The sequence below is a fragment of the Silurus aristotelis genome, assembly GCF_946808225.1.
Source record: "Silurus aristotelis genome assembly, chromosome: 16".
Lineage (NCBI taxonomy): Eukaryota > Metazoa > Chordata > Actinopteri > Siluriformes > Siluridae > Silurus > Silurus aristotelis.
In genome coordinates, this window is record NC_139589.1 from 17,292,126 (window position 1) to 17,316,168 (window position 24,043).

Consider the following 24,043-nt stretch of genomic DNA (forward strand, 5'->3'; position numbering starts at 1 on the left):
TCTGTTTTTTTATTTATATTTTATGCTGATAACCACAGTGGTGCAGCAGGTAGCTACTAGGTATCTGGCTACTACCTGTGCTTTCTTACCATGTCAGACTATTTTATGAAAGGACCAAAAATTAAAGTTGATTGAGGGCTGTGGTACATTTATTATTATACCAAACTACTATTACTATTACTACTATTAAAACTTATATGAAAATGAAAGTTGCCATGGCCAGGTGATGAGAGGTGCCTGGTTTCCTCCAGACATGACATGACATTACATGACATGACATGACATGACATGACATGACATGAGTTCAGTGATGCTATACAGACAGACAGACAGACAGACAGACAGACAGACAGAGAGATAGACAGACAGATCAACTGACGGATACATACATACATACATACATACATACGTACATACATACATACTTTGTTCATCCAAATGGGAAATTAAGAAATTTTAGCAGTCTCGACAAACTTGTGCAATAAGGCATGCAATACATACTAAATAATTTAAGGGTATACTGTATTCTTAAAGGAGCATATTCTGCACATAGAGGTCTGGGCCAGCAGCTGAAATGTGGTGTCTGTGTCCTCCTCTGCACTAAAAAATTCTGTCTAAAACAACACTTAATAACCACCAACACAAACATCCTGAATTTAGAATTCAACAAAAGGTTTTTTGGATTTACTTTTAGTTCCTTTTGTTTGCAAGTTGAACATATCTATCAGTAACTGCATTCATAATAATATATAGCTGCATTAATGGTAAGTTTGAATATTTCTTAATGCATATTTATATATTTTATTAATTAAAACATTGCTTTCCAAAATAATACTACATTCTCTCTCTCACACACACACACACACTCCATGTTTTACAATAGTAATGACAAAAATGAGTGTTAATTCTGGAACTAGTACTTATAATAACAACAACAATAATCTCATATATGGTAGGAAAGAAATCTGAACAGATACTGTAGCTGTGATTTTTTTATCACCATAAAACAACACAACTTGAAACAAGTTGTTCAAATGTTGATAACTTATATTCATAGAATTGGTTAAAAAAAAAAAAGCATATACATAATGTTTGCTTATGTAGTTATAGAGATATTTTACAATAGCCCTGATTAGAGGCTTTTTTCAGTATATCTATATGTTATAATGTATTATTTCCCAAGTAGCAAACTGGCCCAACATTGGCACAATGTTTTATAGGGAGAGTCAACATAGCCACCCAAAACAAACATTGGACCAATTACTATAGCTCAAGTATACTAGCACTTGTATTTCCAACTCTATGTGCCTGTAATGCCATTGTAACTAGATGTGTCTGAGTGAGTTGATCGCTGCATCTCTCACAATAAATATATCTAAAATGACAATGCAAACTATGCATGGAATCTTTTGTAGACATGGACAGTAACACATCATGTGCAATTATATTTGAAAAACAATCACTCATTTTGAGAGGTGTAGTTTCAAACAGATTGTAAAATATACTTATTACAATCATTGGGCAGATGCTTTTATTCAACTGAGCTGAGATACAGTAGTTACTAATCAAAACTGTAGATGTGTAAAATATTTCACAGTATAAGGTCAATTTAAAACTACATCATAAGGTTGAGTTGCATCCTCACAGTCTCAAGGTTCTTGGTTTGATCACAAGCTCCAGTTATTAGCTGTGTGGAGTTTTGCATGCTGTCCTCGTATTCATGTTCTCATAGATCCAAATTGCTGGTAAGAGGATTGGCTTTGGTAAATTCACCCTGGGTGTGAATGTGTGTTCATGGTGTCCTATACCAGACTGGTGTTTTATGCAGGGTGTATTCCTGTCCAGTATTCTGAAACCACTACACCCCTGACTAGGGTAAAGGACATACTGAAGATGAATAGATTTAATAATAACCGAGCATTAAAGCTGATCAGGGTTAGATATTCGAATTTCACCCTCTTGTCAATGTTGGTAACTCAAACAAACATTCCTGACTCTGAATTATATCTACAGTATTTACAGTCATTACATATACCTTTAAATAAAATTCAGAAATGCATTCTACAAAAATATATTGCACATACAGGTTTATTGACAGAGTTGAACAACTGTATACAAAAGAGTTTACAATTTTTTCAAATGACAGCAAAAGATTGTCACAAGTATTGTTAGTAGTAATCACACATATGCTAAGGTTACCTACAGCCTATGAGACATAATGAACCAACTACCAATCCAGAAACATAAATAAATTCCATTTGAAAGTAGGAAAATGTAGTTTGTACTTTCTGTCATTTAATATTATGTTGAATTTTGATATTAATTTACTCGCCCTTTTTGCAAAAATCCAACCTTTATTTACACAACCAACAAAAAATATAGACTTTTACCTTTAATTCACAGTAAGACTTTAATCCCAGGTTAGTTACTAGACAAGTAGGTACAAAGCTTATGAGAAATATTCATTTCAGCTCAATCTTTAAACAAAAATAAGAAAGCGTTAGGAAGAAAAATCATATACTTAGTGGTAAGTTAACTTAGAATAGTCCTTAAACATTAAATATTTGCAGTATAAATAGGACCTTTTTTCTTGGTTTAGGCAGATAATATTAGCTCGAAATGAAGTACAACATGTCTGTGCATTGCTTATTCCATTTTAGATTCACTTAAGTGGTTCCCCAACACATACATGCATATTTTTTTCTGGAGGCACAAACCAAGGTTTGTGTTTGTGTGGTATATGTTGGTGTTTTTACAAATGTAAAGGTCTGTGTCTATGTGTCAGTCACAGGGTCTTTTGGCATACAGCATCTCTATGAGCAGTTTGTTGCACGGTACCTCTCCATTGAGGTGTTTATAGCTCAGATAATCTTCAGCCTGAGTGCTTAGAACTCGTAGCTCTCGCAGATGCAGCAGCAGCTGACTAAATCTGTCCACATACTGCGGATACACAGACAATGTGTATTCCAGCAATGCCCCACTCACCTGATGATACACACTTTCCACATATTCCTGGTTTTCCAATAGCTTCACATCTGGCAATAAATGAATAGTGAGCAGAGATAAAAGAGCAGACAGTTTCAGTGAGGGTGAATAGCAATAAGCACACACACAAACACAAACACACACACACACACACACACACACACACACACACACACACACACACACACACACACACACACACACATCATCATTATCATCATTACACTATAGTATCAAATAACCAAGCTACCATTAAATACTACAGTAGGAATAGTTCTGCGTTTAAACTGCGTTTAAACATAATATGGTAAACATGAAATACAAAAATCATCTGTTTAAGTATATCTCATTTTCAGAAAATATGTATGTTTGGCCTTACCAGGATTAAACAGGATGAGGTACTTAAAACAGGTGATCTCCCTGCAGTCTAAATGTAGCTTCTGAAGACTCTGGACCAGTTGCTGTGCCCCTCGTACAAACTCACCTAGGATCACCCCTGCCTGTGTCAGCAAAGAAGTCAGGCCCACCTAAAAAAAATATGTTTGTATTATATTGCACCAACCCTACAACATATAACTGCAGTGAAGTGAATGAAATGTAAACTTTCAGTTTCAATTAAAAAAAATACTGCATTAACTATTAAGAAGATGTTTACATAGTACATCCATCTGCACATCCATCTGCATCCATCTGTCTTAAACATAATTGGACAAACTAACATAATAGCCAAACTTTACTCATAAAATGCTGAGTTCACTCCCTTTAGATGCCTTGCCAGGCCTTTACTGTTTACTGTGGTTGTTGCTTGTTTTGCTTATGGGTTACCGCCTACAAATTTGTCTCCAATAAGTTAGAAACCTGCTCAGTTTGGTTAAGGTCAGATAGCTATAATTTAAGAACAATCTCTTTACCCTAAGTTGCTCTTCTTAAGGTAAAGACATTGTTCTTGAACGATTTTGCAGCTTGTGACCGAATCTAAACGGAATGTGTAACCTTACACATTTTAAGCAGCAGTCATTTTTATCAATAAACAACAGTGACCCAGTTTAATTGGCAGCCATAAATGACTATGTCATTACATCCTTTCCTTTTGATACTTTTTTGTTCACTATAATGATGACTTTCTTCACTAGCATTCGCATCTCGTGGGACCACATAGTGACAGTTTCTATGAACCAAAATAGACTAACTCCAAATCTCTAAGTCCTTAATTTTCTCCTTAAAACCCTAAAGAGGATAGTGAGGACAGCTGAGAAGATCATCGGAGTCTCTCTCGCTCTATCATGGATATTTACACCACACACTGCATCCGCAAAGCCAACAGCATTGTGGACGACCTCACACACCCGTCACACACACTCTTCACCCTCCTGCCATCAGGAAAGCAGGTCCGAAGCATCCAGACTGTGTAACAGTTTCTTCCCTCAAGCCATCAGGCTTCTCGACAAAGAACTGAACTGAACTGAACTCACACACACACACACACACACACACACACACACACACACACACACACACACACACACACACACAACTGTGTGACTGATCTGTACAACCCGGACTCAACACACACTCGTACTTACTTCGCACACCCATGACTTCAGCACCACTCACACTACATCACTAAATTACTATACACTGTTTACATGCCGTTTTTGCACATCTTTGCTGGATTGCTGCTATTTGCTTTTTTGCACAATATTTTGTTTACATTTTTGCTACTGTTCACTATGTCTCGTTACAACAGGTTTACTGGCGGAGCTATTTTGTGTTTTGTGTATTTGTCTTACACTGTCTTGTGTTGTCTTACACTGTCTTGTGTTGTCTTGCACTGTCCTGTGTTTTCTCTTGCACTGTCCTGTGTTTACTTTGCACTGTTTGCACCAGGTTGCACACGATGCACTTTATGTGGCGAGGACACTTACTAGTCCTTAAAAATAGAGTGATGCTTGAAAGTTTATAAACTGCTTAGATTTTTCTGCATTAATATTAAAAGACAAAAAGAACCAAATTAAACCCAATTGTCATTTATTTATTGAAATAAATATTATATATCTGTGAACTTCTAGGAGAAGCAGTTAAGTTGAAGTTGAAATTAGTATCTGCTATTTTCAGTCTATAGCCTGAGATTTAGGTGTGGGTGAGTGCCCTGTTTAATTTAAAGAATAATGATATTTACATTGTATGTTTGTTCTGTGCCAGAGAGGCATATATTGCCTACTGCTCTTTTGCTCTTCCTTCTGTCCGACCTCTTTCCTGCACACAAGTGCTGATTCCACCCAATTATTGCTGGTCCAGTTAGCGACCCATTAGCTTAGAACTGAAGGCCCAAGAAAGGCAGGGTTTTGAGTATAAACGTTTTGATGCCGAAGCGGAAAGGAGAAGTGGTGACAAGTGAAGTAACTTTATATGTTGTTGTATTATGGGAAGTATGTATGGTACAACATTGTTTATTTGAATTCTAGATGTTTGAAGATGATTTATTTTTACACTAACACCTCCCCATCCTGCCACAACCTGTTGTTCATACTTTCCTTAAACATGCTTAACAAGTCAGAAGACTAGTGGAAAAATGCTTTGTGGATGGATGAGACCAAAATAGAACTCTTTTTCTAAATTAGAAGCATTATATTGGATAAAGGAAAACATTACTTTCCAATAGTATTTCCATAAGAACCAATCTGTAAAACAATGTATTATGTATGGGTCTGTATTGATGCACCTGGACAAAAAGAGCTTGTTAACTTCTATGAAACAATGAATTAATTAAATCATTAAGTTTTATCCTTGAACGGATTGCAGAAAGACAACAACTCTAAGCATTCAGGTTTTCTACTATTCTACTAGTCTAATGATTAAAGAAGAATTAAGTTAAAGTTCGAAATAGCCAGATCAGTTCTAAACTAAATCCAATAGAATGTTTGTGGAAGAACCTAAAGCAAGCAGTTCAAATAAGGAAACCCACCAACATTCTAGATTTGAAGCTAGTCTATTCTAAGGAATTGGCTAAAATATCTCCAAGCTAATATACAGGGATCATCTTCCGATGAGTGCTTCCTCCAGCAATTACAGTGGGTATTTGCTCCCCATTCTGAATTCTAGGTGAAGATTCTGAGAAATTCTGAGAAATTTCCCCACTGTGGAACGAATAAAGGTTTATTTTATCTGACCAGGTTACAAGAAACAAAATCTGACTCTCTCTATTTCCAGACCCACCCAGAGACAGTCATGCTCTGTATAGACTATAACTGGGACAAGAGTAGTAAGATTGCCTCTCATGTACACAAAAAAAAGGTACCCTGAAAATAATATCAGTCCAAATATACTTGCTATCTATTAGTAAATGCAATCACTTATTCCTTAAAATAACTGTTAAAATAATGATTTTTTTTTTGTGTATGTTTATTTGTTTTGTAACTGTACCTTCTGTCCAGTAATGAGTAAAATAGTGTCTAGTTCATCATGATGCACCTGTCTGGAGATAAAGTCAAGCACCAGAAGCTCACTCCAACAGTTTTGCAGTAATTTCATCTGATCCCCCACCTGAGAAAAGGAAAATAAGTGGTAAATTGTTAATCATTCTGGTCAATACCAAGGTATTGTATTATTATTATTATTATTATTACTATTATTATTATTATTATTATTATTATTATTGTAATATTCCAGTCAAAGGAATATCAGCACATACCAGCACCAAACATAACATGTATTAGTATTAAATATGAGGCTGAAAACTATTGTAAGCTTTAGCAAAACCAGCAATGCGTTTCTCTTTGTAGCTCTTTCTACCTCTATCTTTTTTTGTCACTCAGTCATTTAGCTGTGTTTGGGAAAACTACTCTTGAATCTTGAACTTTGTCTAAAACTCAATCTAGCCAAGAGCAAATTCTCCTGTAACACATAAATGGAATATCTTTTAAGTCTAAGGTATACTGAATCTTTTTCTGGGGCACCTAAAGTTTTCTGTCCTAAAGCGATAAAATATGTCCTTTCCAATACAAACATAAAGTATAAAACAACGAATACAACCAACTAATAAGGTTAATTGGCAACAAGTCAGTAAAATTATTGTGTATAAAAAAAGAGGTTCTTAGAGATTAGAGGCTTACTTCTCTCAGAAGTAAAAATGGGCAGAGGTTAACCAATCTGCAGAAATACTGCATATACAAATTGTAAAAGAATTTCAGAATAATCTTCCTCAACATCACAATGCAATGACTGTAATTATCTCATTATGTACAGTACATAATATATTTAAAAAAATTCAGAGAATCTGGAGAAATCTATGTGTGCAAGGGACAAGAACAGAAATCAACGTTGTTTGCCTGTGATCTTTGGGCCCTCATTTGCCACTGCATTAACGCATTATTGTGTAAATGTGCACAGAAACACCTCCAGAAATCATTGTCTGTGAACACAGTTCACTGTCATCAACAGATGCAGAGTAAAGCTCTATCAGGCAAAAAGGAGAGGCCAAATGTGAGCAGGATCCAGAAATGCCACTGTTTTCTTTGGGCAAAGGCTCATTTACCTGAGTGGAAAACTGTTCTTTGGTCAGACGAATTTAATTAAATAATTCTTTTTGAAAAACATTGATGGAGCATCCTCCAGACTAAAGACAAAGTAGACCATCTTGGCTTATTATTGGTGTTCAGGTCAAAAACCTGCCTTTGATAGTACGGGCTAAATTAATGCCTATCAATGCTGAATGCTATCTTTTTTTAGGGAAGGCCATACATATTAAGACAACAGGATGGCTTTTTTATAGAAAGGTCCAGGTGCTGAACTTGCCTGCTTGCAATCCCAACTTTTCCCCAATTGATATATTTTGGTGCACCATTAAAACAATTACACAAAAAAGACCTAGAACTGCTAAGCAGCTAGAATCCTGTACCACACACAAATGGGACAACCTTCCTCTCGCAACACATGTAAACAAAGTGGAAATTCTGGAAAACACAGCATATCAGAACTAATACTTCATACCAACTGTCGAACACAGTGGTGAAGGGGTGATGATTTGAGCTACAGGACCTGGGCACCTTGCACTCATAATGTTGACCATGAAATCCTCTGTATATCACAGAATTCTTGAGTTAAAGCTTGGCCAAAGTGAGTCATGTAACAGGACAGTAATCCCAAGCACACCAGAAAATCTAAAACAAAATGGCTAAAAAATAAAAGAAAAAGGTATTGAAATGACCCATTCAAAGTCCAGACTTTAACCTGACTGAAATTCTGTGATCGGACTTTAAGAGATGTGTGCATAAACAAATGCACACAAAGCTCAATGAACTGAAACAACATTGTGAAGAAGAGTGAACTAAAATTCTTCCACAATGATGTGAGAGACTGATAAAGTCATAGAGACACGATTACTTAAAATTATAGCTACAAGATGTTAAATTATAAGGTAAACTTCGATTGTCAACACATGGATACTCCAATTTTGGCTTTATTTCTGTCAAATAAATAATGACGGTGTAATATGGCATGTGTTCATCTGAGGTTGTATTTACCCAATTCTAAAACCCGATAAGGACCAGATGATTATTATTATTTTTTTTTATATCCTGACATGGTAATGGTGCTTCTGGGAGTGACCCAAAATACAGCTTTATCCATTCTGGTTCCGTGTGATGAGTATCTGTCCAAGACGGCAAAGGTTGTTGGTTTCAAACAAAATGATATGATGTCTGCTTGCCTCCATTGTTGCAATACCTAATAGAGCAAGACTAATCCTGCCTATTGAGACAAATACAAATTGTAGGATATGCTTGATTAATTGCCATTTTATAGCCTGCCAATATCATAGAGGGCATATTATGACAAACTAAATGTGCCATGATTGATGGGATAATTACAACTAGGGTTAATCATGCAGTAATTCAGTATATTGGCAAAATAATAGACTTCAATTTACATTTTTCTTCTCCTTAATATATCATCTTATTAGTTTTTTGTTTTATTTTTAAATTGCTTTCACTCTACTTGTTCTACCTGATTTCAGTTTGCCTTTTTCTTCTAAGAACCTGAAAGAACCACTAATTAAAAACATACGCCAAACCTGAATGCAAGCACTTTTCTCACCATAAACACTGCCATGACTTAAGTCAACTCTGAATATTGCACTGAGTATAAAGACAATGTAAGAGTGTAACCCACTATACTCTTGATTCCACATACCAAATGTAATTGTTCATATCCAGAACCTGTTTATCTGTGGGGAAATTTAATATGTGTGTTTAGTTCTCCTGGCCAGGTGTGACAATATAAGGTGGAAACAGTCCATCAGCACAGCGAGAGTAATGAAAGCAGTTTTCATGCACTCTGTTGCTAAACCCAAATCCGCTCCCACAGCCATTATTACTGAGCTTAGCAGCATCTGGACTCAAATGCAGATAGATTTGACTGCAGCTGAGCTAGTGATGACTCAAAGATGACAGGATAATCTATAGCAGGCAGCAGATGTGTGTGTGTGTGTGTGTGTGTGTGTGTGTGTGTGTGTGTGTGTGTGTGTGTGTGTGTGTGTGTGTGTGTGTGTGTGTGTGTGTGTGTGTGTTATGCACAGGTGACAAAGTAAACGTTTGTTTTTCTGCTGAAAAAACTCTGAATTAGTTTACCTCTATTTTTTGGACAAATTTTTTTAGGGAAGGCCATACATATTAAGACAACAGGATGGCTTTTTTATAGAAAGGTCCAGGTGCTGAACTTGCCTGCTTGCAATCCCAACTTTTCCCCAATTGATATATTTTGGTGCACCATTAAAACAATTACACAAAAAAGACCTAGAACTGCTAAGCAGCTAGAATCCTGTACCACACACAAATGGGACAACCTTCCTGTATTTTTAAATTGCTTTCACTCTACTTGTTCTACCTGATTTCAGTCTGCCTTTTTCTTCTAAGAACCTGAAAGAACCACTAATTAAAAACATACGCCAAACCTGAATGCAAGCACTTTTCTCACCATAAACACTGCCATGACTTAAGTCAACTCTGAATATTGCACTGAGTATCTGGACTCAAATGCAGATAGATTTGACTGTAGCTGAGCTAGTGATGACTCAAAGATGACAGGATAATCTATAGCAGGCAGCAGATGTGTGTGTGTGTGTGTGTGTGTGTGTGTGTGTGTGTGTGTGTGTGTGTGTGTGTGTGTGTGTGTGTGTGTGTGTGTGTGTGTGTGTGTGTGTGTTATGCACAGGTGACAAAGTAAACGTTTGTTTTTCTGCTGAAAAAACTCTGAATTAGTTTACCTCTATTTTTTGGACAAATTTTCACCCAATTTTCCTTCCACAATTTTTGTTCATTAATTTGTTTGAATCTCCTGGAAACTTTAGCAAAATATACATGATTTGACATAAATGGTCGTAATTGTTACCCTGCTATTGTCACATTCAAAATGATTAACAACAAAAACAATTACAGATACAAATAATAAATTGCACTCAACACAAAAGGCACCAGTGGCCAGTTCTTGCAAAGTTGTATGGAATGATAGCATGATCACACTTATGAAGATTTTGCAAAGACAGCTCAATTTTAAACCCTGTGAAATAGCTGCTAAAAGCTAATCTGTTAGGTGAAATCAGAAACCCGTTTGTAGATTTAGTGCAAAGATGCAGTGTACCAAGTTTGAGCTTGATTTAATTTGCAGTCTACAGTTATTTCGACATTTGATATTTATTGAGATTCAGAAACTGGTTCAGAATTTTGCGAAAATACACAAATATTCATGGGTTTCACATAAAATGTCATTCATAAGTTCCTTAATAATCAGCAAATGCCGCATTCTGGTCAAAACCACAGGGAAATACCTGCCTATTACAAGAAACCTCATATACCTATTCATGCCTAGAGGCAATTAATCAAACCAATGATAATGAAGCTCATTTTTGTTTGGGTTCACCCAAAGTATCTGCTGAACAATGATGTTTGTTTCCCCCAGATCCCATAGCATTGCTCCACTAACAGGCTCATTTCATGCATTTCAGTAGCAAGAAGAAGTAGTACTTTGTCTCATGTCTGTACATGAATAGAACACTAAAAAGGTATATAGGTTTATATTTAATATTTTGGTGACAGAAACTTAATTCTTATCCTGTCACATGCCTGCTAAAATATGTTTAAGCAGGTTTTAAAAAAGGAAGAAGAAGAAGAATTGAATTATGAACAGAATGAACCAAATACTATAAATTCAAATGTTATAAAGTTAGTAGAGATGTTGGTTAACAACAGTATGAAAGCAAATTTGTTATTTGGAATAAAGTGTTCTTGTTATGTTGCTAGGTGTAAACAAATTTCAACAATAGCAAAAAATAAATGAATTGTTAAATGTAGACTAATTTTCTTTCTTTTTCTCAATTTTTTCTGGTGTCTTTGGTTGTACGTCCAATAATCATTTAATTATATATATATTTTTAAAAAAAACATTGTAAAACTTGTTTTTTCATTGTGCTCATTTATATATTTTTAATTTTTAATGAATAATCCCTTTAGTTATTATAGCATTACAATGAATGCTGATTAAACAAACTGACACTGCAAGTGTGTCAGTTTTATAATATATTTAAATGGAAAAATGTTTAAAAACTGAATATATATTTTAAAAAAAAGATACAAAAATAAAAAATCCAGTTTTGTTCTGCAAATTCCTACTTGTTGTTATAATTTGTCAGTGAAAATATATTTTTCTTTAGTAGCCCTGTTTTTCAGAGTGTAGTTGATGGGTAAAATTTAAACAAAAAAGCTTCCAGTATAAACAATACCCATTTATAGCATCACGTTATAATATGTCACATTATCAATTAATGCCACAACAACAGTAGAAAATACTCACAGCATTCAGAATAATTTGTCAAGAGTGCAACTGACATTTACCAAATATTACTCTGCCAGTAACTTGCTATTTTTATCCCTAAAATTACAGTACTGCAAAATTCTGTATTAAATAAACAACTCATAGTATTGGTGCACTTTGCATTATCAGGATGAGCTGTGTTCTATTAGGGCCAGAACTCTAGAAACAAGATTGCCATTGTCATAAAGCCATATTGTACACCTGGGAGAACACACACACATATGTGCAAACTGACTCGGACAGACACAAACACACAAGATGAAACTGCTGAGTGAAGCCTCCAAACACTATTTGACTATATCAGCTGCAAATTTGATCATGCCACTGCACGATAACTATACTATAATCATGTTTTCTGTTTTAATGGTGTAAGGAATGTTTATTAGTGTTAGTCTTGGGGTATTGTGTATTGTGGCCATACAGATGAAAATCCAGTGCTAATATTAGTTTTGAGGTTTTAACAATCAGGAGCTGTTTATTATGTTAGATTTCATTTACTGCATTGTAAAAATCAATTTATACACCCTTCCAATCTTCTTGTCATTGGTTTCTTCCTTACCTTGAGTTTTTTGAAGAAGCTGCAGCTCCGTGCCCACTCCACAATGAAGAATAGTGTTTGGTCTGCGATGTGGCACATTATAGCAAAGGTTGAGAGCGCTTCATTGCTGCCAGAGTTCTGGTTCTGTTGCAGAAGAGCCAGGTGTGTGCTGATCTTACTCCGTACCAGCAGCTCATCCTGCTCACAGTGCACAATCTCCAAAACCAGTGCGGGCAAGTCCAGGCCAGTGTGGGGTGTAGGTGAGTTCATAGTCTGGGTCTGATAAGTGTAGGTGTATCCCCCAGTGGAACCAGGTGAGCTGCTACTCGCGTAATGTTTAGGAAACTCAGATTTGATAGTGCGACAGGGCAAAGATTGGTGTGGATACTGAGACTGCAGTGGACTGTGGGAACCTATGCTAATGCAGCCAGGTGTAGTGTACAGGCCCTGCTCATACTCTGCTGATGTGTTGGAGGATGGCATGTTCAGCATGATGTTTTTAGGTGTGGAAATGTCTGTGAGATTGGGCAATGTGTTACTAAGGGCATAGTCTGTCTGGTCAGGTGACATGACTGGTGGCATGGACTCCACTTTTACCCCACTCTCCCGGTTTAAAGCTTTTTTCTGCTGCTTTAAAGCCCGGTCTCGCTTGTACATTGGCCCAAATTTATTTCGGCCTCCACGCATTCGGTCTGCACGAACTGCTGGAAATTAACAGGAACAAAAAGTTCTGAAAATCCACTTTTCCAAAAGCTTCAAGGATGTACTTGTCTTCCTGCAGATGTCCTATCTAATTTAACCAAATGCTATTTATGGTAATTGCGGACTTTATTTAGAGAACAATGTGTTTAGATTCATGCTTACCTTCGAGTCGCATGCCCACAGTGAGGCATTTCTGGAAACGGCAGAAAGGACAACGCTTTCTTTGGGTCTTGTCAATTTTACACTCCTGGCTCTCTGCGCAGGTATAGCGCTTATTGTTTTGTACTGTCCTCTTAAAAAAACCCTTTAAACAGAAGTCATATAAAATTCTGAATATTTAAGACTATACACAGCAAGACACAGAAACACATTTTAAATCTAGCTTTTATATCGCAATAAATTCCAATTTTTTTGATTGGAGAAGGCTGGAGGATAGATAGTTATTTCAAATGTATGCATATTCACAGCAATTTAAAAATCTTAATGAATTTTTATTTTTAGTAAGTTAACTTGTACCTTGCAGCTTTCGCATGTTAGCAAACCATAGTGATAGCCTGATACGTTGTCCCCACACACTGGACACAACTCTTCCAAATCCACACCATAGATGCATTCCATCCTAATTTACAACACACAGTAAGATGATAGAAACTAGATCTACAAATTGTTATTGCTGACAGAAATCATTATTTTTTTTTCATATTTAATGCGAGCTATTTTCATTCAATGTTTAGATATACTGCTATTTTTTAGTTCTAATAAGCTATATTTAGTTTGATATTGTAATCAATGATGATAAATGGAAACCATCAATTCATCCATCACTAAAAATGCAAAATACCACATATACCCATTTAGGAATTAAGCACAAAACAGGCCTAGCTCTATGTCAGTTACCTGTTGGTCCACTGTCACTGTTTTCCTGTGGAAAGACAGGCAGAATGGTGAGAAACTGTCATCCGTCAAAAGAGCACTAGTCCAAAGGAAGAAAGTTTGCAACTGCTCGGGTTGTAACACCTATGTAGATTGACTGCTCCTGGTCACTTGCGTGACATCCCTTTATATTCACCACACACACACACACACACCCATGCACATGTGGACACAGTGATAAACAAAGTGACAGACATAGTGAAAGACAATTACCTATCTGCAACAGTTAGAGATAGAGCTTAGGGAGGAGCCATTCATCTGTATATTACACACCTTTACAATCCTCTCTCAGACCAATGTATTAGCAAATTATTAGCGAATGTAAGAGCTTAACCATGTTAGCCGGAATATTGATGTTTACATTAATATTAGTCAACACCAACATAACCATAACCATGTTTTTTGTTTGTTTGTTTTACAACAATAAAACATTTAGGACTGTTGATGGTGTTGGCAAGATCATCATTAGTAGATGATCTAACTGACAACAGTTAGCAGTGGGTGTTGCAATTAATAATCACACGATTGGCGTATTGAGTATTTGAGTATTGAGCGTACTTAAACTATACATTTCAAGTCTAATATTCTTAAAAATAAAAAAAATAAAAAAAATAAGCTTTTCCTTAGCAATATGAAATTCAAACACACTTATACACTAACATAGTATTAACAGCACATAATACTGTAATTAACATATAATATAAAATACAACATTAAAGTCAGATGTTTGCATTTAACCGATTAATGACTTTTAAATTTAGCATGACTATCAAATAAGTATTAATAAATTGTGAGTTATAGAAATTTAGCACCTTCAGAAAGATCCAGAAACACAGATCTGTATGAGGTAGAATGTCAATCCACCATATTATAACACCTGCCTTAATAATTGCACCGCTAAATGAAAACGCGTCAACCAACTCTGAACACAAGTACTTTTCTCCAGAATGACATTGGCATAACCATTAGATTCAGGATTGCCGAGTCTGACTAGAGTCCTTTTGTGTATTTATAGACCTGTGCAGCAATGCCAGCTTGAGAGTGCTGGGGTTTAAACTCACGGGTGAATTTTATAATAATAATAATAATAATACATTATTTTTTTCCTCTCATCATAAATTATATGAAAATAACAGTGGATGTACAATTCTTTTTATATATTAAATGATGTGCATTTTAATAAAGGGGCCAATTTTAATAATGGAATAGTTCAATAGTGTTTTTCTGAGACCGGCATTGGAGTTTATGGTAAAGCCAAAGTGAAGCCCCCCAGAAGAAATGATAAGAAAAATAGGCAAATCCTTATTAAGACAAAAAAAAGAATCAAAAGTAACTTCTTATGTCAGATTTATTAACATGTTTAATTTAAGTATACATTTACAAAATGTGAGGAATATAAGACATACAACACAATGTTCTCGCAGAGCTATTCGATTTCTCAGTGTTGCGTGATGGTCATTATATAGTCTCTCTGGATCCCAAAGCCACAGAGGATGACGTTGAAAACACTCCCAAAACCATTTCAGGAAACATGGTGAGCAGGTGGTGGCTGGGTGCCCCATCAAGAGACGACATTAGATGGCATTCTTCTTATTCCTCCTTCTCGTAGTTGTGCTTGATATGTTTCCACAGTTTCTAGAAAAATAAATAGTGGCCCATATTAGACATACATACCACTAGACATGGAACACAATAGAGAAAAGTCCATATTTCTAAATATTCAGTGAGCATTTAATGATTGCTATATTTATTCATCAGAAAGACTGAGATTGCTGTAATGCATCGGAAACTATGCACTGCATAGATACATGAACTGCCACTTTGTCCAAAGTGTATGTCAAGAGAGCCAAAGTAATCTCGTGCTAGCCTATAATGCCTGCAAAATAAGTATAACTATAGTGACGGGTTTGAACTTTTTTCCTCAGTTGAGCTTTGAAAGTAAAGCAGCAAACTGGAAAATCAGTACACTGCATTTTCAGAGGTTCTGTGTGAAAGTTATTCACACTGCACAATATGATGATTACGATAACAGACTATTTGTGTTCTCCATAGCAGAATATAGAAAAAAAGAAAATCTGAGTAGACTTCCAATAAAAGAAAACTAATGTTCTGAGCACAGGCTCACAATCAGTAACTTGTGGTATTCAGGATATTTTACAGCTCAATAGTTTTCATTAAAGCGTTCGTCAATGAAACCGTCAGTGGTTGAAGATGTGTTGCCAGTTCCGCTGTCATCCCGCTGGAGGCTCATAGACGAGCGATCACAGCAGCAACACGCTGCATTTCTCAAAAATTTGACAGAACCGTTTCCGTTTACATTAAATGGGTTGGATTAAATGTTTTAAGACCAACAATCTCCCTAAGATTATGAGCAGAGGTGTCCTTGACATTCTGTGCAACATTAAGACCAGGCCAGAAATCTCAGTGTAAACTCAGTGATTTCAAGTGACACACATCATCAGTCTTCAACCTACATTAACTGCCAAGTAGTAAATATGCAAAGATGTCAAAGTGGAGTTCTTTTTAAATAACAAGTATATTACACCAGATTAAGGCACCATTTCTACAGTATCTGACATGTTTGTGTGAGTAGTTTTGTGAAAATTATTTGACAATTATTTACAGTTTATAATTATTTACACATTTACAGCATTTGGTAGACACCTTATTTCATACAAAGGAGCAGTTGAGGGTTAAGAGCCTTGCTCACAGGCCCAGCAGTGGCAGCTTGGTGGTGGTGGGATCTGATCCCATGACCTTCTGATCAGAAGTCATCATCTTAACCACTGACCTACCCCTTCCCCAAAGCAATCGAGAGTGTGAAAGGTTATATATTACAACACAGTGAAATTCTTTCTTCGCATATCTTAGGTTGTTAGGAACCTGGTGTTAGGGTCAGCCATGATACAGTGTCCCTTGGGGAAGAAACAGGGTTCAGGAACTTGCTTAAGAGCCCATTTTGGCAATGCCAGGGCTTAAACCCCACAACCTTCTGATCAGTAACTCAGATCCTAAACCCTAACCCTAACCCTAACCCTAACCCTAACCATAAAACTACTACTTCCCCTCCCTATCCAATTCTACTTAAATAAATGACCACTATATACAAAGTTTATATGTATATTTTTGCCATATTGCACCTATAGCACAAGTACATCACACAGAGTAGGAAGATGAAGTAATGTTATTACATAGAATGGCACTAGAATCTTGTAGGTAAATGCATTCAAAGAAAATACCAGAGACAACTTTATAAAATAACGTTAAATGGCTGAAATGTGACTTATAAATGTTGCACATTCTCTTATGTCATTCAGATTACAGTGATCAGTGATTAGATTAATCTGTTCCTGAACCACGAACTCGTCCTCTGCCGCCTACAGTAAGGTCAGTCTTCCGCTAGCATTAGCTTCAGCTCGCTGGTTATAGTGAATTAAAATCACACAGGTGACGGCACGTACCCCCCGGTTTAAACTCTCAAACAAAGCGTCTCCGCCCTGGTCGAAAACTCGCTCGAAGAATACCGCTCCCACCATGATGGTGATGGCGAAAGTCGACGTTCTTCGAAACAGCAAGTTGTAGACGTTCCTCACCAGCGCCATGATGCTGAGTGTTCAGGAGAAAGGAAGAGGCGGGAACTTTAACGAGTCTCATCCAATCAGAACAGAGCAGAGTGGAGGACACCACAGACAGCCAATAGAGGACGTTATAGCATTTACATATGTACAGTCCTTCACTCTTACAGCCACTTCACTCTACCAATTACACATAATAATAATAATAATAATAATAATAATAATAATAATAATAATAATAATAATAATAATAATAATAAATGAACGCACTTGCAATAAAGAAAACATAATCATTTGCTTTTATTAGAAGTCTACTGTGAGATTCTTCTTCTCTTCTTCTTCTTCTTCTTCTTCTTCTTCTTATTATTATTATTATTATAATATGTATTATGTTTAATTACTCTTTAAAGTTCCAATTCATTTAATCCATTATGGTTTAATTAATCAATTGATTAATTAATTTTATAAAATAATTTTTTTGTAATATTACAAATAATTAGATAGATAGATAGATAGATAGATAGATAGATAGATAGATAGATAGATAGATAGATAGATAGATAGATAGATAGATGCTAAATAATAATATACTAATAGACTGTATTTTCTATGTAAACGATGATTGTATATACAGATGAGAACTTAAGTATCTGATCATAAGGTGCACTAGCAGGTGTGTGTGTGTGTGTGTGTGTGCGCGCGCGAGCGCGCGTACACTAACAAAGTGTACAAAGAGACATTGTATTTGAAAGTGTAATGTTTTATATATATATATATGGTGCAATGATGGGATATGTTTGAGTTATACTACGAGTTATAATACATTTTTAAATATTCACATTTTTCTCACGCAATAAACTAAACAAATTAAGTAAACGCAATAGCGTGCATTCAAACATAAAAAAAAAATCTCACATGGTATTGCAATTCTTCACTCTGTAACAAGTTCGTGTTCTGTTTTAAATCCTCCGCCCCCCGTCTTGATAAAGCGGATGGTACGTCCCAGCTGTAACCCGGTAGATGTTCCTGTCTGACCTCCTCGACTTCCTTTCTTGTGGCGGCCGTCGAGTGAAATGGTGAGGGTTTGATCAAGACTTTTCAATCTATCGTAATCTTGTCGATTTCAAACCCTAAATTGTTCAACAAAGGAATTTTCCCAGTGGTTTTGATTGTATTAAATGACGAGATGTTCTATTTTGTGCCTCGAGTTAGAATTTGGGACCGTTTATTACATTTTTATTTGCTTGTAGCTTAGCCGCAGTGTGTAGGTTTCTCCGGCCCGGTTTCTATAGCTTAATCAATAAAGGAAACAATATTTGTTTGTGAGCACCGGTGTGTGTGTGTGTGTGTGTAAATCTTATAACTAGTGTATAAACTCTGAAATATCAATTTATTTGGTACTTCGGTGTCTATTGCAGTAGTAAGGTATTAGCTGGTTAGGAAGCTTTGAGTTCATCGTGAAGGCCCTTAGAATATGAACCTGGATGAACATTTGTGCAGATTTATAACTGTTAGAATGTGTGATGTTTAGACATTTATTCTTTTGATCCAATTGATGTATATTTTTACTTCCTTCTGAGTAATTGACTTTTGGAATACAAGGTGTTTGAGTGTTGAAATGTCCCACCTGAAATGATTTTGATTTGAATTCTGGATTTGTCTTGTGGTTATTATAAGCAGGAAGCTCACCCTATGGTTGCAGGTTGGTTACAGTGGTCCATTTATGTTTCTTAGGGTAAACTGTGTATTTCTGTGCGTTTCAGGCAAAGATCAAGGCCAGAGATCTGCGCGGTAAGAAGAAGGAGGAGCTGCTCAAGCAGCTGGATGACCTGAAAGTGGAACTTTCCCAGCTTCGAGTGGCTAAGGTCACCGGTGGTGCTGCTTCCAAGCTTTCCAAGATGTAAGCCATGTGCCTGGTGACACCTGCAATCCTCACTAGATGCTGTAGTTTACCCTCGAATGTGTCTTCCTACTGTCTTAACCGTGAGAAATCTCACAAGATAAATCATGCAGTAATGGCCGCACATCCAAGACTTTGCGTTCTGTTCTAAGTGTTGATGTAAAAGTCTGCTTTCGGTTAAATTCAAATGCTGCAAATATGTCAGAGTGGTGTTTTTAATTTCATGGTTAAGTGACTCCTTTCTGACTGTTTCTCTCTTTAGTCGCGTCGTGCGCAAATCCATCGCCAGAGTTCTTACTGTCATCAACCAGACACAGAAAGAGAATCTGAGGAAGTTCTACAAGGTGAGTTAGTGTAACATGATTTAAATGTTTGGTATGGAGTAACTGGCAGCATTTTGAATTTATTTGCAACACACCGAAAATGATGTTTGCCAGTCAGTTTGTCCCAGACGAGGCTTATCCTGCAGCTGCCAAATTGGTTTTTCCCCCTGCATGTTAGTCAGCTAAAAGCTTTGTGAACAGAAGGTTGGAGTTGTAGATGTGGTAAGAAAGATCAGCAACCTGTTTTGCACTTCACTGCCAAGCTTGAGCGTTTAACTTTTCATATATACACGTTTAGGAGTATGTGCAAATATGGTTCTCATACTCTTTTTTTTTTTTATTTTAACAGTTTATGCTGTGGTCCTTCTGTCACAAGTCACTGAAGTAGCTGTCACTATAGAAACCATGGTTTACTGAAATAAGCACATTGATCTAAACATGTGATTTGTCTGTAAACCAGCATTGTGTGTTGCCGGTATGGAAAATATCCCAGCATGTTAAAATGGTCAAATCTGAATGGCTGGAAGGTGTTAGTTTTGTGTATCAACATAGTTGATTAAAGGACTGGCAGATGAATAGGTTTTAATAATTTGACACGCAGTGACTCGTGCAAGACTAATAACACTTAAAAAAATAATAATAAATGGAAACATTATTGTAGTTTTTAACTTTGTTTCGGCTGCATCATTACCGTTCATGGGAAGAGTTGCAAATGTCTGTCACAGTCAAGTTTATCAGCACAGAAGTGTCACCAGTATAGAGGCATTTATGCTCTAGAGTTTTTCTTTAAGATGTCAAGGAGCGTTTGAAAGGGCAGTTTGATGTAAGAGAGTGAGGCTGCTGCAGAAAATTAGTTTGTGTCTATAACATAAATAAGCAGTGTTCCATAATCAAAAGTCGAACTATAAATTGTTTGTTCTTGGAAACAGTTTTTGATTATTGATAAACTATTGTAATCATTGGCAAATTGCTGTCATGAGCGAAATTCCTTACTAATTTTGACCCAATTCACACCTAAACAATCATTTTAGAATTCAGTGCTGTGCAGGTACAAGGGGTCACTTAATTTGGATTAAAAAATGTCTACTCTTGTAGTTTCTTGCTTTTGAGAGGATGAACAGTTTAAGGTTCCTTACATTGTCAAGTTCAAAGTGAGGACCTTTTCATCAGTCATGTAAAAACTTGTTTCATATTTACACATTAAGTGCTGATAGAATGTTTTTAGCAAGACGATCACCCAGCACTGCTCCTGCACTGGTGGAGTAAGTGTGAATACTCTCTTGCTACAATAATCATGACTGCTCACTGTGTGCTCTCTCTGTGCTCACTGCAGAGTCTGTCTGTGAGCAGCCTACATTTGGCTAAATTTTGCGCCATTGTTGGCCAAAAAAAATTGAACGAACGATTTAAATGATCATTTACAAAGCTAGTGCATTCTGGATCTTTCAGTATGTATGTAAACTGCAAACAAAATGTGTGCAAGTAACTTGCCCCAACAAATTTAACTTTGGAGCTGAGTAGGTAATCCAACTTGGAGACGTTGGTTTTTTTTTTTTGTTGTTTGGTTGGTTGAGGGTGAGCAGCGTTCTCAAAACACTGCCATTCTCATATTGTGCTGAAATGTATTCTAAACATTTCCTTGTCTTTTTATTTATTTCTTAAGGGGAAGAAGTACAAGCCTCTGGACCTGAGGCCCAAGAAGACCCGTGCTATCCGCCGGCAGCTCACCAAGCACGAGGAGGGCCTCATGACCAAGAAAATGCAGAGGAAGTCACGACTTTACTCCATGCGTAAATTTGCTGTCAAGGCCTAAGGCTCTGTGTTCCTCTTGAATAAAATGCCCCACCCCTGGACAAAGACATGTGTGTCTTGTTGGTTTTTGGGCCATCAATATTTTGTTGGCTCTTTTGAGGAAAAAGGAAAGTTCAAGTGTTGAGTCCATATGTTATGCATTATAGAATCAGTGTAACTTATAATAACGTACAAGAATCTAGGTTTAGTGTTAAAAAAAAAAAATAGGCGATGACTGCTGTTATACTTCCAATATTGAAGTAGGGTTTTTTTTGTTTTTTTTTTGTTTTTTGGAGGGGGGGTATTGTTGGTAGGCAGAGTCTAGCAGTCTCAATAGACAATAATTACCATTAGCGCATATACAATAGGGACTCAGATTTTTGTTTGGGACCCATCCTCATCAGGGTTGGACTGAATGTCCATTTATTACAGATAAATGATGTTGAGGTGTGCAGTGATGATCAGAAGCAAACTGTAGTCCTGAGTCAGTGTAGCAGACTGTTGACATTAACTACAGTCCAAACGCATCCTCAAACCTCCTTTTTTACTCAGTAATTTCATGGATCCACAGGGTGTTGATGGGGGAAACCATCCCTAGCTGCACAGAGTGACCTCTAATTAAAGAGAACACTATTCAGAGGCAGGCCTGCATGAAATGGGCAGAACCAAGGAGGGAAGAGGGGCAGGAACAGTGTTCACTGGAACCTCAGGAGCATCTTAAACTTGACTGAGAGAGAAGAGGGGTGACAGGAAGAGAAGGATATGGATTACTATGTGTCCTTATTGTTGTATGAAAGTTGAGGACTTAGGCAAGACTCGCTATAGCAGAATAACTAAAAGGGAGAACCAGAAGGTAACACAAACATGAGTGAACGCGTGAGAGTGAGGGGACGACAGAATACAAATATCCCAGTTCACCGAACACTATATCCATGATCCCTCCAGATCTGCGGCTTTACCTAAGAAAAATCTACCGATAAAAGACTTGACTAAATAAGTTTTCAGCCTCGACTTTAACACTGAGATTGTCCTGAACATTGATTGGAAGGCTGTTCCCTAACTGTGGGGCTTTATAAGAGAAAGATCTGCCCCCTGCTGCAGTCTTCATTATTTGAGGTACCAACAAATAGCCTGCACCTTTTGATCTAAGCCAATGTATTCTGAATAAACAGGGCTAATGTGGTCATATTTTCTGTCTCTAGTAAGGACTCTTGCTGCTGCATTCTGAACTAACTTAAGCTTATTTCTGCATTTACTCGAACACCCAGACAGTAAAGCATTACAGTAGTCTAATCTAGATGTAACAAAGCATGAACTAGTTTTTCAGTGTCCTGTAACGACAATATTTCTCATTTTAGTAATATTTCTAAGGTAAAAGAAGCTGATCCTGGTAATAATATTCATGTGAGTCTCAAAGGAAAGACTAGGGTCAATAATCACACCAAGATCATTGACTGCTGTATACACTGATAAAGAAACACCATCTAGAGATGCTGATTACCCAAGCCCAATCTTTTCAAACCTGCATAGAATCATGTACTCAGCTTGTTTTGTGTGAATCCCTACAACCAAGCTACGTAAAACAAGTTAATTTCTACTAGAACTGATTGGAAATGGTGGCAGTATTGTTTAAGAATTGATTAGTAATCTGATCTTAGGTATTAAGGATTAGACTGCTGCATGTTTTAATACTGTTTAAAATATCCAGACGTATTTTGCACATAGGTGGATCTGATTATGATGTAAAGTTTGTATTAGGAACACAAAGAAATTGCTTGCTTTTTCTTGTTACATCTCTACCAGATATGGTTTAGTCTGTGCAATTCACAGAGAAAGTATACGCAAAAGCTAGGATTTCAGTACTCTTGGTGCCTAAACCCCTAAATATAACACCATTAACTATCAAGAGTTTAACAGGTTGTGTAAAAATCTTAAACTCAAGAACTGGCAAGTGGTCCAGGGTAGTAGTTCTGAGGGGATGAATGAGTTAAAATCCTTAGCAAGGTCCTTAATCCTCAACTGCTAAGAAGCTCTAGCATATTACACTTAGCTCAAGGAAAATTAATGTGAGAATATAATATACTAGACATGCAGGATAAAGTTTGATATTTAATCTCTAGCAAATTTTTTGATATGTATATAACACAAACTATGAAGGCACTATTTTTGACAATTTTACAGAATTGTGCTGTAACAAAAGTGCATGCCGTGTCCTGATTCAGAATTATGGCCCAAATTTGCTTTGTCTGTGGTTTGTGTGTACCATAGAACCTGAGAAGGTACAGTAACAAGACACATCTGCTTCTTTAGCTAGTTTTGGGGGCAGCCTGCTGACCAACTTCCTTTAAATGTAGAGTTTGCCTCAACTGTTCGAGCCTTCTTTGCAGAAGCAATGAACCTGAAGCAATGAACCTGTCTAGCCAAACTATTA

The 24,043-nt window shown here is 36.6% G+C and overlaps 3 protein-coding genes across 3 annotated transcripts; 1 reads left to right on the forward strand and 2 right to left on the reverse strand.

Annotated features, from left to right (window-relative positions):
• Positions 1 to 2,199: 2,199 nt before the first annotated feature.
• nr5a1b (nuclear receptor subfamily 5, group A, member 1b) lies at positions 2,200 to 13,708 on the reverse strand (the record flags this gene model as incomplete). Its single annotated transcript, XM_083563485.1, has 6 exons — positions 2,200 to 3,035; positions 3,365 to 3,512; positions 6,409 to 6,528; positions 12,410 to 13,092; positions 13,253 to 13,394; positions 13,607 to 13,708. 6 exons carry the CDS (start codon positions 13,706 to 13,708, stop codon positions 2,782 to 2,784), a joined length of 1,449 nt encoding a protein of 482 aa, XP_083419611.1. The 3' UTR covers positions 2,200 to 2,781.
• Positions 13,709 to 15,353: 1,645 nt separating this feature from the next.
• On the reverse strand, positions 15,354 to 17,657 carry uqcr10 (ubiquinol-cytochrome c reductase, complex III subunit X). Its single transcript, XM_083564294.1, has 2 exons — positions 17,485 to 17,657; positions 15,354 to 15,658 (listed from the first exon to the last, which is right to left on the reverse strand). Exons 1-2 carry the CDS (start codon positions 17,623 to 17,625, stop codon positions 15,614 to 15,616), a joined length of 186 nt encoding a protein of 61 aa, XP_083420420.1. The 5' UTR covers positions 17,626 to 17,657; the 3' UTR covers positions 15,354 to 15,613.
• A 907-nt stretch (positions 17,658 to 18,564) lies between these two features.
• On the forward strand, positions 18,565 to 21,680 carry rpl35 (ribosomal protein L35). Its single transcript, XM_083564706.1, has 4 exons — positions 18,565 to 18,674; positions 19,362 to 19,498; positions 19,761 to 19,842; positions 21,485 to 21,680. The coding sequence occupies exons 1-4, from the start codon at positions 18,672 to 18,674 to the stop codon at positions 21,632 to 21,634; spliced, it is 372 nt and encodes a 123-aa protein (XP_083420832.1). The 5' UTR covers positions 18,565 to 18,671; the 3' UTR covers positions 21,635 to 21,680.
• Positions 21,681 to 24,043: the final 2,363 nt, after the last annotated feature.